The 18,930-nt window shown below is 39.8% G+C and overlaps 1 protein-coding gene across 2 annotated transcripts; it reads right to left on the minus strand.

Annotated features, from left to right (window-relative positions):
* Positions 1 to 1,952: 1,952 nt before the first annotated feature.
* LOC120033296 (dipeptidyl peptidase 4-like) lies at positions 1,953 to 11,239 on the minus strand. 2 transcript variants are annotated; one of them, XM_038979572.1, is made up of 25 exons: positions 11,114 to 11,239; positions 10,885 to 10,972; positions 10,002 to 10,094; positions 9,567 to 9,658; positions 9,271 to 9,345; positions 8,960 to 9,012; positions 8,272 to 8,344; positions 7,742 to 7,862; positions 7,345 to 7,499; positions 6,811 to 6,908; positions 6,523 to 6,664; positions 6,268 to 6,306; positions 6,040 to 6,138; positions 5,813 to 5,937; positions 5,546 to 5,670; positions 5,271 to 5,321; positions 5,083 to 5,181; positions 4,902 to 4,971; positions 4,409 to 4,603; positions 3,809 to 3,863; positions 3,548 to 3,647; positions 3,368 to 3,426; positions 3,174 to 3,246; positions 2,852 to 2,925; positions 1,953 to 2,705 (listed from the first exon to the last, which is right to left on the minus strand). In XM_038979572.1, exons 1-25 carry the CDS (start codon positions 11,114 to 11,116, stop codon positions 2,613 to 2,615), a joined length of 2,250 nt encoding a protein of 749 aa, XP_038835500.1. In that variant the 5' UTR covers positions 11,117 to 11,239; the 3' UTR covers positions 1,953 to 2,612. The 2 variants fall into 2 exon arrangements, with proteins under 2 accessions (XP_038835500.1, XP_038835501.1); XM_038979573.1 differs by lacking the exon at positions 3,174 to 3,246.
* Positions 11,240 to 18,930: the final 7,691 nt, after the last annotated feature.

An 18,930-nucleotide genomic window follows, 5' to 3' on the forward strand; every position in this document is an offset into this window, starting at 1 on the left:
TCTCCCACTCTGTTACACTCATTTGTTACTCTCAATCCATTACACATAGGGCCCGTTTGGTTGCATTGGATTAACTCGCAATGAAACGTCTGTTTAAAATGGAAGATGTGGCATTATCCATGCGAGAAAACAGCTGTCACTTAGGTGTAGAAATCAAACAAGATGACATCCTGTCAAATAGTGTGTGTGTGTGTGTGTGTGTGTGTGTGTGTGTGTGTGTGTGTGTGTGTGTGTGTGTGTGTGTGTGTGTGTGTTTACTCTAAATGGGAAGCTGAGTCAGTGTTTGTGGATTTTATTAACTATGATAGAATCAGAGGTGGAAAATATTTTGGGGGTGTTTATACATTACCAGTCAAAAGTTTGGACACACCTACTCATTCGAGGGTTTTTCTTTATTTTTTACAATTTTCTACATTGTAGAATAATAGTGAAGACATCAAAACTATGAAATAACACATGTGGAATCATGTAGTAACCAACAAAACGTGTTAAACAAATCAACATTTATTTTATATTTAAAATTCTTCAAAGCAGCCACCCTTTGCCTTGATGACAGCTTTGCACACTCTTGGCATTCTCTCAACCAGCTTCATGAAGTAGTCACCTGGAATGCGTTTCAATTAACAGGTGTGCCTTGTTAAAAGTTAATTTGTGGAATTTCTTTCTTTCTTAATGCGTTTGAGCCTATCAGTTGTGTTGTGACAAGGTAGGGGTGGTATACAGAAGATAACCCTATTTGGTAAAAGACCAAGTCCATATTATGGCAAGAACAGCTCATATAAGCAAAGAGAAACAACAGTCCATCATTACTTTAAGACATGAAGGTCAGTCAATCTGGAAAATGTCAAGAACTTTGAATGTTTCTTCAAGTGCAGTCACAAAAACCATCAAGCACTATGATGAAACTGGCTCTCATGAGGACCGCCACAGGAAAGGAAGACACAGAGTTACCTCTGCTGCAGGGGATAAGTTCATTAGAGTTACCAGCCACAGAAATAAATGCTTCACAGAATTCAAATAACAGACACATTTCAACATCAACTGTTCAGAGGAGACTGCGTGAATCAGGCCTTCATGGTCGAATTGCTGAAAAGAAACCACTACTAAAGGACACCAATAAGAAGAAGAGACTTTCTTGGGCCAAGAAACACGAGCAATGGACATTAGACCGGTGGAAATCTGTCCTTTGGTCTGATGAGTCCAAATTTTAGATTGTTGGTTCCAACCACCGTGTCTTTGTGAGACGCAGAGTAGGTGAACGGATGATCTCTGCATGTGTGGTTCCCACCGTGAAGCATGGAGGAGGTGTGATGGTGTGGGGGTGCTTTGCTGGTGACACTGTCTGTGATTTATTTAGAATTCAAGGCACACTTAACCAGCATGGCTACCATAACATTCTGCAGCGATACGCCATCCCATCTGGTTTGCGCTTAGTGGGGCTATCATTTGTTTTTCAACAAGACAATGACCCAAAACACATCTCCAGGCTGTGTAAGGGCTATTTGATCAAGAAGGAGAGTGATGGAGTGCTGCATCAGATGACCTGGCCTCCCCAATTACCCAACCTCAACCCAATTGAGATGGTTTAAGATGAGTTGGACCGCAGAGTGAAGGAAAAGCAGCCAGCAAGTGCTCAGCATATGTGGGAACTCCTTTAAGACTGTTGGAAAAGCATTCCTCATGAAGCTGGTTGAGAGAATGCCAAGAGTGTGCAAAGCTGTCATCAAGGCAAAGGGTGGCTACTTTGAATAATCTAAAATCTAAAAGATATTTTGATTTGTTTTACACTGTTTTGGTTAATACCTGATTCCAAAGGTGTTATTTCATAGTTTTGATGTCTTCACTATTATTCTACAATGTAGAAAATAGTAAAACATTTAAATAAACCCTTGAATGAGTAGGTGTACTGTATTGTATGTACTGTCAATCCCCTACAGTAAGAATCCACAATCTAGATTTAAACAATTTTATTGAAACAGTAGACACACACACTGTAGGTACAAAGGTCTTCCAATATTCCCTTTATAAAAACATACAGTATGTTTGTACAATGTTAAATACAAAGCAATATAATGTATGGACATTAATGTTGATACCTCATAAATAAAACTGTGCAATCAAGGCCCCTTAATGGATACAAGTCAGACATGCTTAGTCACTGGCTGATCAGTTCTCACAAAGCTCTTTGGTATTTCAATATAATCACATCCTTCATTTCAAATGTAACCTCATAACTCGCAGTGAGGCTCAGAACAAACAATGATAGATCAATCCTGCTGATGTCATTGTTTTATAACTGTATAGAGAGAGTCTTTTGGAGTGTATGTTTGGGTACAAATTGGGTACAATTAGATTTACATCATTTAGTAGACGTTCTTATGCAGAGCTACTTACACGAGCAATTAGGGTTAAGTGCCTTGCTCAAGGGCACTTTGGCATATTTTTCACCTAGCCGGCTCGGGGATTCAAACCAGAAACCTTTTGGTAACTGGCCAAACGGTCTTAACGGCTAGGCTACCTGCTGTCCAAATGAATTACAAAGGAATTTGGGGCAGTTTGGTTATCATTCGGCAAGCATCAGGGCAGGTTGGGCATCATTCGTTCGAATGGCATCAGGCGAAGCACCTCTGGAGGAAGTGACTCATGTGGGTATAGACATGCTGATTGGCTGAACCATCAAGACCATGGTCCTTGTCCGTGTACCACTGTAGTAAAGTGATAGGAAGAAGGAATAAGCACAGATCATGTGTTTATTGGAGAAGTGCTTTCATGGAGCAGGTTCATGGAGGTATAAAGCTGTACAGCCACTGATTGTGTAGATAACTCATATATCTAAAATCTAAATATTTACCATAGCCTCAAAGTCCACTTGTTCCTCAACCAGAGCTTCAGAGATCTGAGCAGCTTGCTGAAAATGGACGTTGTCTGAAACAAATAGAGAGTTATGAATAACAATTTAACAGTATCCGATGCTCAGTGTTTTCCTATTCTCATATGATATGGTAAAGCCTCAGAAAAAGTATGTACACTGATTAGTTAACACTTTTAGCTTCCTAAACGAATGGGTTTACAAAGTCAAATGAATAGTCTAGACTCTAAACATTGCATGGTTGTTAATTACACACGTGGTGTGTTTTTAAAGAACATTCCAGAAATACTAGAGGAGGCTTCACCATCTGCTGTCCCATGGACCAGAAGGTATTGCACTGATTTGAAGTTCTTAGCTCTGGCTGTCACTGTGGAGTTCTGTAAAACATTTACATTCAGTTGTTTCCGTGGAGAGTAATACCCGTTTGGATAATACAGGTCATAGTATAAAATCATGTGTATAAATAGCCATTTAAAATGTTGGCTTTGGTAAACTTACTTTGTAGAATTCAAGATTTTCTGACGGTTGATTCATGTAACGTTCTGTGTAGATTGTATCTGAAATATTGAACGTAGGGACATTTTATGGATCATTTGCAATGATTTACAATTAGATATTTTGCTAACATGTATATTATTGTAAATATATTAATAACATATCAATAACAGAATGGCATACCATAATACTCCCACTTGGAAACTGGGGCAACTGCCATTCCACATTTGAAAACTCCACTCCCAGCTCCCAGAACCATTGACGTGACATAACCTCCATAGGACTATAAAACACAATGACAGCTGATCATTTTGGCCTTGAATTCAGATAAGATTAGATTACTCAAGGCACACACACAAGATGATTGCACACATGCTGCATTTCATTACGTTGCAGTTGATGGTTCCAACTGATCATATGTTCAAACCTAATGCTTTAACTTACCCAACCCCAAATTGCTATTCTGCCTTTGTCGACAAAGCCCATATTGGTGAATTCTCTGAAAGAGAAAAGTGACCTGCTGTGATTGGGAACCACCAGTACAAACACTAATTAATTTAAACGTGATGGTCAATTAAAAGGGGTTCTAATGGATCATGCACACTGATGGTCCGTGGTCTAACTCTAATCTCTACTGTCCTTCGTCAGTGAGTCATCACCGTCCCTCTGACGTGAAATAAGGGAGAGGTAAGTAATGTTGCATTCCAGCTGACCACATGTGACGTCTGATCAGTCACATCATTAGCCTGGTGGTCAGATCTGTATGTGCTTTAACCAACACCTCTGTCACGTCCGTTGTCCTGCCAGACAGGAAACATTTAGCATGAAAGTGGAGATGAAGAGGAGTTGGATAAAACACATAAAGATCTGTCCACCAGGCTATTTTGCTCATAAAACTCAAACCATAAAAGCCTTGGAATCTCTAAATATCCATGTAGAAATATATTGTGTTAAATCATGTTATCAAAATGTCACTTTTGCAGTGTGACACAGTATAATACAAAGCAAGCTGTTTGAGTCTGTTCAACCACAGTTCAACCTTACTTTGCGGCCATTATCTGATCATCCACTTCATAGGTTCCCAGACGTCGGTAGATGGAGTGCATTAGCTTGTCGCCTTGGTAACCACTTCCCCTTCCATCGAAGCTGGCAACGATGACCTTCTCCGTGCTCGCCAGGTATGCGGCCCAGCCTAACCTGTAGCGGTAGTCTGCTTTCTGACTGCAAGGCCCTGCATACCTGGAACACAAAAGAGGAAGATCAATGTTATCGTTAGCGCCCAGAGTTTTCCCTGACCACTTGAGCTCATCAGAAAACACTGCAGGCTTCTGAATTTAACTAGGGCCAAGAGTTTTCCCTGACCACTTGAGCTCACCAGAAAACACTGCAGACTTCTGAATTTAACTAGGGCCAAGAGTATTTCCTGCTCAAGTCATATTGTCAGGATTAACTCCAGGCCCACCTTATTACTACAGGAATTCATCATCAGATAAAGCAGATCATGTATTCACAGAGGTTAATTAATTAACATTCGTACACATCAATAAGTAAGGGGTATTTCTTGGATTTATCAAATCCAGGAGGCAAGGTCATCTGGTACCAAAGATCTGTCGGGAAAAACAGAAACATCCATCAATGGATATCAAGCGAGGGATGTCCCATGGTTTTAATATCAGTTGAAAGATTAAATTGAAGTCTTTAATAGTCGAAAGCCTTACTGAATTCCCCTTGCTTGATAAAGCCGCGTCGCATGGTGGGCATGTGGATCTCAGACAGAAGGCCTTCTAAAGCCGTGTTGTCCTCAAGAACCTGTATCTCTAAACAGGGCGATGAGAAGATGCACTGTGACGTTGCTTGGCTTATATCATTTATTTCCATCACACACTAGTAAATGTAACTGGCCTACCTGAACTAGCATCCCTGTTGTCCCTGAGAGTGTACAGAGGTAGTCCAGGACCTGTGGAGACAAACACATATTTAATATAGTGTGTGTCCAAACAAATGATCTAGAAGCACTACTACTACGGAAAATATCATTTTAAAGTAAATATACCGGCTGGGATTTTGTTTAGGGATGTCACAGCTACAGTATTGTGATGACTTGACTGCACAAACACTGTTGGGATAGTGGGTTGTGTAGTGTGTGTGTGTGTGTGCTTGTATGTTGTGTGGCTGACGGACCTGAGCAGTCCATGCGGAAGAAAGAGGCATCATGGCTGAAGTAAGCTGAGTTGTATTGACACCTGTCCTCATTCAGGGTACAGGTCAGGCACTGGGGGGTGATGGGAGTGGCTCCGAGAGTGATCCTGACACACACACACAAACAACTGACATGATTCTATTGGCTACAAATATAGAGTGATAGGAAGTCATAGGTTATGCATGTTGGAAATTACTGAATGAACATGACAGAACGAAGGCATGAAAACGAAAGAGTGATATTCTTACTTGTAAATGTTTCTCCCTCCTGGCTTGTCACCATATTGGTTGCTTGAATAGTATATGGCGTTATTAGTCACTTTTAAAATGTCAATGACCTCCCAAGTCCCTGAGGTGACAGCTGTTGCTGTGCCCTGCAAGGACCACATACAAATATTACAAATCAAGTGTGTATCATAACCATGTCTGGGTTACTGAGAATGTGCATGAAGAGAAGTGTACTACTTAGTACTTACACCTGTTACGTGATGAATATGTTTATAGCCGTTATTGTCACTCATCACAATGTAAAAACTGTCTTTGTCCGCCGATAATGTAGGATTAGAAGGTGAAAACTAGAAGCAACAAAGATAATGCATTCATTTACAGGAATAATCAATGCTTGTTACTTTGTAAATTATGTTTTTATGGCCCAGGGATAGTGTAAACATGTTCCTATTGTTGTGTTCGTATAAAGTACATACCCGTCCAATCCAACCTGTCTTGCTTGTCACGTCAAGTTTCTAAAAACACAACAAAAAAGTATATAATTTGATGGTTTATTGTAATTAATAGGATATGTATTGTTTGTCATTCGTACAGTCTGATCCGCTCTGTGTAACATATTAGGACCCCGACAAGTTCTCTGAGGTAAGGGTGATGAGAGGACAGGGGGAGAGAGGAGGGGAGGGGAGGGCGGCGGGAAAGCGTGGGGTGGGGGGGGGGGGGTTATGACGTACCTCTAACACATTCTCGATCCAGGTGTTTCCGTCTATGCTCAAGTCGTAGATCTGAAATCGGAGCTCGTTCTGTTTCCTCTTCTGCCACTGGACAGCGATGCGTTCATCCGTTACCCAGGTGACTGTGGCCAAATAGTGATCACTGTGAAAAAACAAACAGAAACAACACCATTTGTCTCACAGCTTACGCCTAAAATAGATTTTAAAATTCCAATGCAATGCGTTTCTCTCCTACTCTTCAAAATGACAGCATTGTATAATGTATTGTGTACTAAAGAGTTTCATTACCCTGCACCAACTGAAGCTGGTACAACAACTTCTGTGATGTTTGATATGTTTGCAGTATCATACACAAACAGCTTCACCACTGGATTGGGAGTACCAGGCTAGAAGATGGAGAAAAAAATACATTTATGCAAAACAATTACGATTAAATTAAAACAAACTTTGGGTCTTATAGGTTTCTTTCTTACAAGCAAGCACATCTTTAAAATGTATTTTTTCATGTCTTGTTTTATAATGACTATAGATACAGTATCAATGCATTAATATGCGACAATACAGAGTATATGACTCTAATCAAATACACAGTCGTCAAGAGAGGTTTCCGAATTGGGAAATCACGGACCAATATAATTTTATTGGGACAGCTTAGACCTGAATGTACCCTGAGTTGTGATAAAACAACATGTTTTTAACCCAGAGGCCTTATGGTCCAGAGTCCAGTTCCCTTATCAACTGCCTCAGAACCTCATGCCAGTAATGACCTACTCCAGCACACTTTTTAGATACACATCAAACATACATAAAGTGTTATCTTACCTTAGGATAGGGGAAAATGACAGTGTCAGGATACTGTTCCTTCCCATACCAGGAATACTCTATGTTTTGGACCAGAGTGTCGTTAAACTCAGCATAGGCCAGATACTTCCCTCCAGGTGACCACCACATTGCCTCGTAAGAAGAGAACATTTCCTCTAACAAACAATCAAAAACACTGTTAGGCCTACATCAGGATGGCACATCTATTTTGTGTGTTGTGTTTGCCTGTGTGGCTTAAACTGTTCACAGACTTCTGTGTTGTCAAAAGAGAAACTTGTTCACTAGGGACTATATAAATCCCATTTACAAAATTCACATCACAGTGCTGACTAATATCTACTAGTTATAGTAAGAGGTATGTAAGATTCACAGCTGCCTTCTTGTATGTAATGCTTACCCTCATACACCCAATCTGGGATGCCATTTAAGATTTTGTTGTGTTTTCCATTGGAGGTCACCTGTATGGCCTTAGCAGTAGGGCTGGTCTTCACATAGACATCATTTTCCCACACAAAGGCCTGCATGTGAGAGGAACAAAGATATGGAGATAAGTCTTAATGACTCGAGTTCCTCTTTAAACATGGTATAACACTGTAATATGCACACTAGTGTGGAATGTCTTTTGGTTTTCCAAGTAACCTGCAATATTATGTTTAGAGTAACAGTAACCTATTACATGTTGTCAATAAGTTATTTATTCGGAGCGTGAAGAAAATGCGATCTTTGAGCATTCCAGCATTGAACTGAATACAAACAAACGTGCATGTTGAATTGTTGGGTCAGTCCTATTGATGATGAGTGTTTGGAGGACGTGTTGAATTGACAGCATATGGTGGCTGACCCATAAGAGTGTAATGGGTCAGCCACCAGAAAAGCATAGTATATAAACAAGTCCAATGGTTTCTCTCAAGTGTCCTTTTAACCTACCATTTTGTTCCCTATTGGCGCCCATGCAAACAAATGGACTTGGTGAGGGATGTCTGGTGTACTGAGGAATGTCCTAAAATGAGAATAAATAAAAACTAACAGTATTAATGTCTTTGAGTTTGACAAAACACCATATACAGTTCATTCGGAAAATATTCAGACCCCTTGACTTTTTCTACATTTTGTTACGTTACAGCCTTATTCTAAAATGTATTAGATAGTTTGCACCTGAGCTCAATTTGCACCTGAGCTCAAAGTCTCTCAGCAAAGAGACTTATGTAAATAAGGTATTTCTGTTTTTTATTTGTAATAAAGATTTCTAAACCGGTTTTCGTTTTGTCATTATGGGTTATTGTGTGTAGATTGATGAGGAATATTTTTTATTTAATCCATTTTAAAATAAGGCTGTAACGTAACAAAATGTGGAAAAAGGGAAGGGGTCTGAATACTTTCCGAATGCACTGTAAATGCATCCCTATAAATCATTTACAGTAAACAATACATTTTATGGCCCTCTTCAGTTCCTCTATTTGTTGAGTATTGGTGACCATTTCCTGCACTAGTCCCATGAATAAAATGAAACTCCCTATGTTCTCTACACTGCATATGTAATTCTCAAAGTCAAAGGGATATTGAAGATGTGTGTATAGTACACATTTGCAGATAAGAACAGTTGAAAGAGACTTACGAGTATGCCAAATCATAGAGAGAATATGAAGCTGTGAAGGAGTGTCTCCATATCTGTTGAAATAAATTAGGCAAATTATAATTAGGAATTTGATTAGTAACACAGATCAATTACTTATATACATTAATTAATACATTAATTCAATTAGATGTATTTATTTTTACACTTTATTTATCCCTACAGGGCAATTACTTTGGGCACATAAGTCTCATTCTGCAACAACAACCACACCACAATGACATACCACACATAGCTACTTCACAGCAGGATAGCACAACCGCAACAAATCATTAAATAGCACAATACATTACCTTAGTCCAATTGCTCTTGAAAGCAACATATCTTTTATCAGCAGACACTACATAATCAGAGGCAGCCACTTGATCCTGTTTTTCAACAAAAAAAGGAGCTGTGTTATACATACTCCTTCATTCACCATACTTACTTCCAAATATGCACAGACAGACAGACAGACAGACAGACAGACAGACAGACAGACACAGACAGACAGACAGACAGACAGACAGACAGACAGACAGACAGACAGACAGACAGACAGACACACACACACACACACACACACACACACACACGAGGGGTATCTTACAAATGTGATGCTGCTCAGGAATTCTGAGTTGTTTCCTGTAATCAGGTTGTGAAGGAAGACTGAACCGTCTTTTTGATGCAGATACTCATGGTCTATGGGGAGGGGAAAGAAGAGAGGAGTTTAATAATAACGAACTAACTGACATTTAAGTTGAAATATCAGCACTGTTGCTACTCAGGTCTCTGCCTAGCACTGATGATTTAACAAAAAGCCAAAGTGTGCCATTTAAATAGATGCAGTACATAGGCCTAGTATTGTTTTTTATTGTTTCTTATCATTTTGTAATGGAACATTGTGTTGTTGGCTTATATCTAAATGTGCATCCTACCAGGGAGAGAGTGTTGTGTAATACATTCCAGGCACACAATTACTGACTGGATTAAACATAACAGCCATCCACTCATTTACATTGATTAGGCTTCTAGGGTGTTTTACCTGAGATCCAGCGCATGTTGTAGGATCTGGCCCTGATGGAACTATTGAAGACATCACTGAGAGTGAACGTCCTCTGAGCCTTCACTTTTTCCTCTGAAACATGGGGCTCAAAGTTAGCATTCACGTATTTCTTGTACTGTACTCTATACTAGTGTAACCGATGTGAAATGGCTAGCTAGTTAGCGGTGGTGCGCGCTAGTAGCCTTTCAATCGGTGACGTCACTCGCTTTGAGACATTGAAGTAGTGGTTCCCCTTGCTCTGCAAGGGCCGCGGCTTTTGTGGAGCGATGGGTAACGATGCTTCGTGGGTGACTGTTGTTGATGTGTGCAGAGGGTCCCTGGTTCGCGCGAGGGGACGGACTAAAGTTATACTGTTACACTAGGAGGAATGTATCAGTGAAAACGACAGCAAGTCATAGGCTACTATAATGACTCATAAGACTACAATGCATTTACACATGATTAAACAGGGTCTTGATAAAAAATAGATACGGATCATAGGAGGAGGACTATAAGATTGTAACAGATAACAATGTAAGATCAATATACATTTGATTGGGTTTGTAGAGCTGCGATAACTGAGGTAAATGTGCTAGTAGGCTACACAAATGTGGTACTTGCACAGAAGATGTGATATTGCAACAAGGTCCTGCATTTCTAAAGCAATAAAGCACTAGGTCTACATGTTTGTATGGCACATGGATTATGTAAAAGTGTTTAATTTATGCAGTGTTCTGTTACAATAATACAATATTATTATCCAGTGTATGCAATGTTCTATTGTAGTAATAAAATACTTATTCTGAACAGAGTTTTTTTTTACAGTTATGGTAGGCTACAATTTAATGGGTCACTGAAAGCAACTGAAAGTGGTACCACTCACCGTTCACATATATTGCTGTGGGCACTGCTATCAAGATGATGACGACAGCAAGCCCCAAAAGTCCCAACACCACCTTACCTATGGAATTCTGTCAAAGGTGAATAGAATGATGGAAAAAAGTTATGAAATAAATCGTTGTTTGAGGTATCTAGATTTGCGACACTTATTCATCAACGAAATGTGATGTTGTATTATAAACAAATTATTGTTATTGAGTTTTTAAGTTTACCATCCTGCCGATTTGAAGGTGGTGAATCCGTTTATATTCAAAATCACATTGACAGTAAACACGTTACCCACTAAACTGTTGAAGTGTAAATGGTGCAAAATAAAGTTCTGCGCAAGATAATTTCTGTTAAATATTATCTCAACGTCGGTTATAAAGCTGGGGCAATAAAATTCCGAAGTCCAAGGTAAAGCTCGTGAAGTTTGAACGTGTTTATTATTTTCCCCAGCGCCTGTTTTTGTGTAGAAGTTTATGCTTACTTACTTACTAATCTATTGTCTGATTGCATCCATACACAACTTTCATACACAATGAAACCATCCACTTTGTGGTTGAACCGCCAATTTTTTTACTTGTAAATCCAGGCACTGGATTTACAGTATTTAATTATTTTATAATTCCATTCAATCTGAATTAGGCATAAATGTTTTATCTCCCTTTTTGAAGGGAATTGTTTGGGCATTTTATAAGGCATACGTCCTTGTGAGGGCAAGGTAGTCACATATGACTCTTGAGTGAATATCACCAATAAGCTGACGTTTCATGTCTCACTGCTAATGGTATAAAAACAATGTAGCCTAATTCACAGCTGCATTGGATGACATTGACGTTACAGTTGGGCGACATCTAATGCGCTAGCATCCCCCTGCACATTGGGTCAAATATTATCACTACTCTACACTACTCATGGCTATAAATTATATTTACAGACTTCATTAATGAACTTCCTACTTGGGGTTCAGGTCAGGTTCCTCTCTTTAAGCAGCGTGGGATCTCAACAGACGTGTGAAAACAAATACCGGTCTACATTCAAATACAGTATATGTGAGAACCAAATGAGTGTATATTAAGTGTAATTTAGTGACTTTTTTATTGGTTGCTTTCCTATTAGCATTTTTCTTTAGATGAAGTGCATTGTCACAGTAAACTGTAACTCAACCAAAGGTGGCGGAATGATTCTCAAAGCTTAATTCCAATTTCTGTGGTGATGTAATGCCTTTACCTTTACCTCTATTTTATTCTCAAGGGTTTTATGACATTGTCATCACATCTGATTTTTACATGACTCACAATTATGATCATGATGTCAGAGGTCCCAGCTTGTGAACTTATGCTTCTGGTTATTGGCAGATTCAACCAGTTTCTTTGCGTAGGACTTACTCCATCTCATGGACTTTGTATACAAGGCTACAAAAATAGATAGGGAATACGTTAACTTTTACAACATGTCAACAGACAGACAAACAAGCAATATTTTATTTTTTATTTTTTTATTTTTCACACTGCAAAAGCTCTTTATTGAGAGAGAGAGAGAGAGAGAGAGAGAGAGAGAGAGAGAGAGAGAGAGAGAGAGAGAGAGAGAGAGAGAGAGAGAGAGAGAGAGAGAGAGAGAGAGAGAGAGAGAGAGAGAGAGAGAGAGAGAGAGAGAGAGAGAGAGAGAGAGAGAGAGGCATACTTATATAGCTGTCTTGATGAGTGAGGATACAGTAACATGGGTTGTGAAAGTTCCATAACTAGTGGAAGGGTCACTGATGAGTCCATAAGTGATGAGCATCGGAAGATAAAGACTAAAAGCCAGTTAAAAGCTTAACAAATATCAGTTTCTTTTTTTATTGACCTGAGCACTAGCAGCCTTTGCTGCTCTTGTTCTCTCAGACCGGACTTCCTATGCAAACAAATAGATCACTCTCTTTTTGCCTGATGCAGTATAGTTTGAGGAGCATTACACCGTGGATCTTTCCATTTACAGTATCTACTCTCAGATTCATGGTTAAGGCTAATGAAATTGTTTCCAGGTGTCACTTTGAACACGTTTGAGGTTTTATTGGAGTTCCTGGAATGAGAGAGGGGGAGGAGGGGTTAATAGTGCAGTACAGTGAGCACTATGGCGCAACATCATACCATAAAGCCATGGTTGATACTGGTGATTTTTCCTCTCTCTGGCTGTTCTGTCCTTGGTTTTTACAACACATAGTCCCTGTTTCCTATAGCTTCCTATTGTCCCTTGAATAGAAGGAAAACTGTGGCATTTGAAGGTACACTGTGATCACAGGAGGTTGGTGGCACCTTAATTGGGGAGGGCAGGCTCATGGTAATGGCCGGAGCAGTATAAGTGGAATGGTATCAAATACATCCAACATACGGTTTCCATGTGTTTGATGCCATTCCATTTGTGCCATTTCAGCCATTATTATGAGCCATCCTACCCTCAGCAGCCTTCACTGACTGTGATAGTTTATCAGTAAGCTAGGATTGAAAGAATGATAAAGTGTAGTAACTACCAACATACAGTTGCAAAATGTCTACTGGTGGTGTCTACTGTCTAATCAATGTCTACTGGTGGTGTTTACTGTCTAATCAATGTCTACTGGTGGTGTCTACTGTCTAATCAATGTCTAATGGTGGTGTCTACTGTCTAATCAATGTCTAATGGTGGTGTCTACTGTAATCAATGTCTACTGGCGGTGTCTACTGTCTAATCAATGTCTAATGGTGGTGTGTACTGTCTAATCAATGTCTACTGGTGGTGTCGACTGTAATCAATGTCTACTGGTGGTGTCTACTGTCTAATCAATGTCTACTGGTGGTGTCCACTGTCTAATCAATGTCTACTGGTGGTGTCTACTGTCTAATCAATGTCTACTGGTGGTGTCTACTGTCTAATCAATGTCTACTGGTGGTGTCTACTGTCTAATCAATGTCTACTGGTGGTGTCTACTGTCTAATCAATGTCTACTGGTGGTGTCCACTGTCTAATCAATGTCTACTGGTGGTGTCTACTGTCTAATCAATGTCTACTGGTGGTGTCTACTGTCTAATCAATGTCTACTGGTGGTGTCTACTGTCTAATCAATGTCTACTGGTGGTGTCCACTGTCTAATCAATGTCTACTGGTGGTGTCCACTGTCTAATCAATGTCTACTGGTGGTGTTTACTATCTAATCAATGTCTACTGGTGGTGTCTACTGTCTAATCAATGTCTACTGGTGGTGCCTACTGTCTAATCAATGTCTAATGGTGGTGTCTACTGTCTAATCAATGTCTACTGGTGGTGTCTACTCAGTGTCTACTGGTGGTGTTTACTGTCTAATCAATGTCTACTGGTGGTGTCTACTGTCTAATCAATGTCTACTGGTGGTGTCTACTGTCTAATCAATGTCTAATGGTGGTGTCTACTGTCTAATCAACATCTACTGGTGGTGTCTACTGTCTAATCAATGTCTACTGGTGGTGTCTACTCAGTGTCTACTGGTGGTGTTTACTGTCTAATCAATGTCTACTGGTGGTGTCTACTGTCTAATCAATGTCTACTGGTGGTGTCTACTGTCTAATCAATGTCTAATGGTGGTGTCTACTGTCTAATCAACATCTACTGGTGGTGTCTACTGTCTACTCAAAGTCTACTGGCGGTGTCCACTGTCTAATCAATGTCTACTGGTGGTGTCTACTGTCTAATCAATGTCTACTGGTGGTGTCTACTGTCTAATCAATGTCTACTGGTGGTGTTTACTGTCTAATCAATGTCTACTGGTGGTGTACTGTCTAATCAATGTTACCTGGTGGTGTCTACTCAATGTGTACTGCTGGTGTCTACTGTCTAATCAATGTCTACTGTCTAATAAATGTCTACTGTCTAATCAATGTCTACTGTCTAATAAATGTCTACTGTCTAATCAATGTTACCTGGGGGTGTCTACTCAATGTCTACTGGTGGTGTCTACTGTCTAATCAATGTTTACTGGTGGTGTCTACTGTCTAATCAATGTCTACTGGTGGTGTTTACTGTCTAATCAATGTCTACTGGTGGTGTACTGTCTAATCAATGTTACCTGGTGGTGTCTACTCAATGTGTACTGCTGGTGTCTACTGTCTAATCAATGTCTACTGTCTAATAAATGTCTACTGTCTAATCAATGTCTACTGTCTAATAAATGTCTACTGTCTAATCAATGTTACCTGGGGGTGTCTACTCAATGTCTACTCGTAGTGACTACTGTCTAGTGCATTTGGAAAGTATTCCGACCCCTTGACTTTTTACAGATCTTGTCATGTTACAGCCTTATTCTAAAATGGATTAATTTGTCCCCCCCCCCCCCCCCCCCCCCATCAATCTACACACAATACCCCATAATGACAAAGCAAAAATGTATTAAATGATTCACTCCCTTAACTTGTTTCCCGACTCTCACGTTACAAAACATCACATTTACATAAGTATTCAGACCCTTTATTCAGTACTTTGTTAAAGCCCCTTTGGCAGCGATTACAGCCTCGAGTCTACTTGGGTATCAAATCAAATGTATTTATAAAGCCTTTTTTACATCAGCTGATGTCACAAAGTGCTATACAGAAACCCAGCCTAAAACCCCAAACAGCAAGCAATGCAGATGTAGAAGCACGATGGCTAGGAAAAACTCCCTTGAAAGGCAGGAACTTAGTAAGAAACCTAGAGAGGAACCAGGCTCTGAGGGGTGGCCAGTCCTTTTCTGGCTGTACCGGGTGGCGATTATAACAGTACATGGCCAAGATGTTCAAACGTTCATAGATGACCAGCAGGGTCAAATAATAATCACAGTGGTTGTAGAGGGTGCAACAGGTCAGCACCTCAGGAGTAAATGTCAGTTGGCTTTTCATAGCCGAGGATTCAGTTAGAGACAGCAGGTGCGGTAGAGAGAGAGAGTCGAAAACAGCAGGGTAGCACGTCCGGTCACACCAGGGTAAGCCTACACGAAACACAGCCCTTATTTTAAGTATTTTTTTAAAAATCCCCTATGTGAAAAATGAATGGTGGAAAAACGATTGGAACATATTTTGTTTGACCGCTAGGTTTTATGGGTATTAAGACTCATACTGTGGTACTCTATAGTCTGCGTAAGCCTCTATATGTTGGCATGTCTGATACCTGTAGAAATGCTTTAAAGATGGACTTTGCAGAAATCAATCTGCCATTTCCTGGTTGCAAAAATTCTAATAGCTTGCCTAATTTCAGTTTATGTGACAAAACACCCAAGTATAGTGTAAGGAATCATTGTACCATCTAAACCGCTAAACGAAAAATATTATATTTTATGCTGTTTCAAGCTGGTGTACAAAACCGAAAGTAAAAGATGCAAAAACAAACGTAAGCACGGGAAGCATAGAAACAGCGCACATAGAAGATATCTACCGTTTCTTAGACTTGCTTTCAATGAGCATAACAGACCTATAACTCACATAGAGATGTGAATTTGGTCAGGTCGCCCAAAAAGTTACATATTGCATACAGGTTTATTATGTGTTTTATTCTAGTCAAATGTGATGTAGTACTATTATGTTTTTGTGATACAATTTTCTCAAAAGTAATCTCGTGTGAGGATTGTCAATTTTGAAAAGTGTGAAGCTTCTGGTTTTAGTAGCCTAATGAAATGGCCTTAAAAGCTGCATCTTGGGTACCCTCTTGTGGTGACTATTGACTATTGTGTGAAGAAGATAGTGGTCTTTTTGAGTCTGTGTAGTTCTTATTGGTGAATGTAAATGCTTATTCATAATAGGCCAGTCAGCCCATGTAAATTTTAGATCAGATTATTGTGCAGGAAAAATATAAATATCTGATAGCTTTTCCTATTTTTACTTGCCTTATTCAAGAGAACCTCACAATCTACACAATCTTAATTTAATTTATTGGATGTTGAAATAATACAGCATTATTGGCTTCAATAAGAATATGTTTAACTCTATCAAGGTCTATTTCTGAGTGATGGTTGGTTGGAGCCGGTGAACAAGAACATTCCTCTTTGGATGACTTCTATTCTATTCTATTCTATTCTATTCTATTCTATTTGAATGGCCAGCAGGCCTACATACTAGTCAAGCAGAGTACCAAGAATTCTGCTGAAGCTGATTGAATGCTATGAGCTTCCTCATTGGCTATCTTCACTATCGGTCAATTAGCCAATTCGGACTTCCGCCTTCCCGCAACACTTTATCGGATATTATGGTTTCCACTAGATAGCACAGTCACAAAGTCAAAGTTGGCTATATCGTAAAAAAAAATCAATTTCGATGTTTGGTCTTAATTTAAGGTTAGAGTTATGCATAAGGTTAGCAGTGTGCTTAAGATTGTGGTTAAGATTAAGTTTAGGTATAAAATCACATTTTAAGAAGATAAATTGTAGAAATGGGCGGGTTTATGATATTGTGGCTGTAGTAACTAGTGACGACCGGAAATTATGTACACGTTACGTTGTCGCAGTGCATTTCAAGTAACGAGTTCGGTTTTGGTTTACATTTACTGACATCGAAAGATTTCAGTGCATCGAATCGTTTTGTGGCAATTCTTTATAGTGTAAAAATGGCTTATCCAGGATATGGTGGGGTGAGTAAACGCTTCGTGTGTTATTTTGACAGATTTTACAGTAGTCTACATAAATCAGGAGTTTGGCCTATTCCATTTCCGATATGGGGAGTGTTCAGATAAGACCCCTAAAATGTATCTTTGTTATGATGAAACATTGGAACACGGTCAGTTGTAAGTGCAAAGTATCGACATTAAGAGTTTCAAAGTATCGACATTAAGAGGTTTCGCATCTTTCTAGGCACAGTCATTTTGGCAAGTAGCTGTTAGGCTACATCTTGGTTGTGACAGAAAAGTTGATCTTGCCCTCAGTTTTAGTTACTTAGTTTAGTCACTAGTTCCAGCTTTCATAAATAGTTATTGACCCCCTCGATGAACTCGGAGGGGACTGGATCTGTGTTTACATGTTTACTGTTGCTCTGTTTATTTTGGAGTAATGTTAACAATTGAATTTGGCCAGCTGGTATTTTGTCAGTCTTTAGAAGCACTTAATGCTGTAGTTTCAAATCACCCTATGTAAATGCACTAAGTATGTGGATATTTAGGCTAGCTAGTTACAGTAGCCTATCTGTAGTTAGTAGCCTAGCCTTGGCCACATACACTGTTTCAACCCCTCTAGCATGGCCCACAGCTCAACCTCTCCCATTTGGCGAACTGGAATGTTTGTTCTTCCGCTGTCATGGTCACTGCATTGACCTAGGATATATGTCCACACCTACAGTAGCCCTCGAGAACCCAAGTGGGGTTAGGCTTATACCCAGACCTTGAGTTCTCAATTGAACATATGGACTTCAGCTGGATCAATTAACAACAATCCCAATGCTCTGTTTTTAATATTTAAAATGGAATATAATACATTTTGCTCTGAGACCAGGTTGTGCTTACTGCTTCACAGAATCCTGACATGGAGAAGCCTCTGAACAAATCCAAAGAATCCATGTCAGGCCAGGGTCCCACGGAAATGCCCCGGAAGAGGACCTCAAGGCGGGACTGCTAGAGAAGGACACAGAGCCCAGACACACACAAAACAAAATGGACTCTCCGGAGAAACAACAACCTAGAGCCCTCTTCCCCTCCGCCAGACAAGCCTCGCTCCCCGACGCATCACCTGAAAATTCAGAAACGTCAGGACTCCACAGGCCGGTATCCGACCCTGGGCTTCTGGGAAAGTAGGCCCCTTCGCCTGCCTGCGCCCCTTTTTCTCACTACGGAAAACTAGGACTTCTCTCAAAGTTTGACTCAGGGTCTTAGAAGGAGACTGTATATGCAAGGAATACTGTCGACTTTCTTCCACTCCTTTTCCAATATTTTCTGCCGATCTCTGATTTAGATGTGTTATAAAGTACATTTATACAGCGGTATTTCTACTGTATATTACTAACATCTGTAATTATCTACCATGTACATATGTCAGATGTAACACTGCCAGCAAGACAAAGGCACCTAACATGCTTGTTCTTCCAAGAAAGAAAAATGCATGTCTTGG

This window comes from Salvelinus namaycush, chromosome 40 (genome assembly GCF_016432855.1).
Source record: "Salvelinus namaycush isolate Seneca chromosome 40, SaNama_1.0, whole genome shotgun sequence".
Classification (NCBI taxonomy): Eukaryota; Metazoa; Chordata; class Actinopteri; order Salmoniformes; family Salmonidae; genus Salvelinus; species Salvelinus namaycush.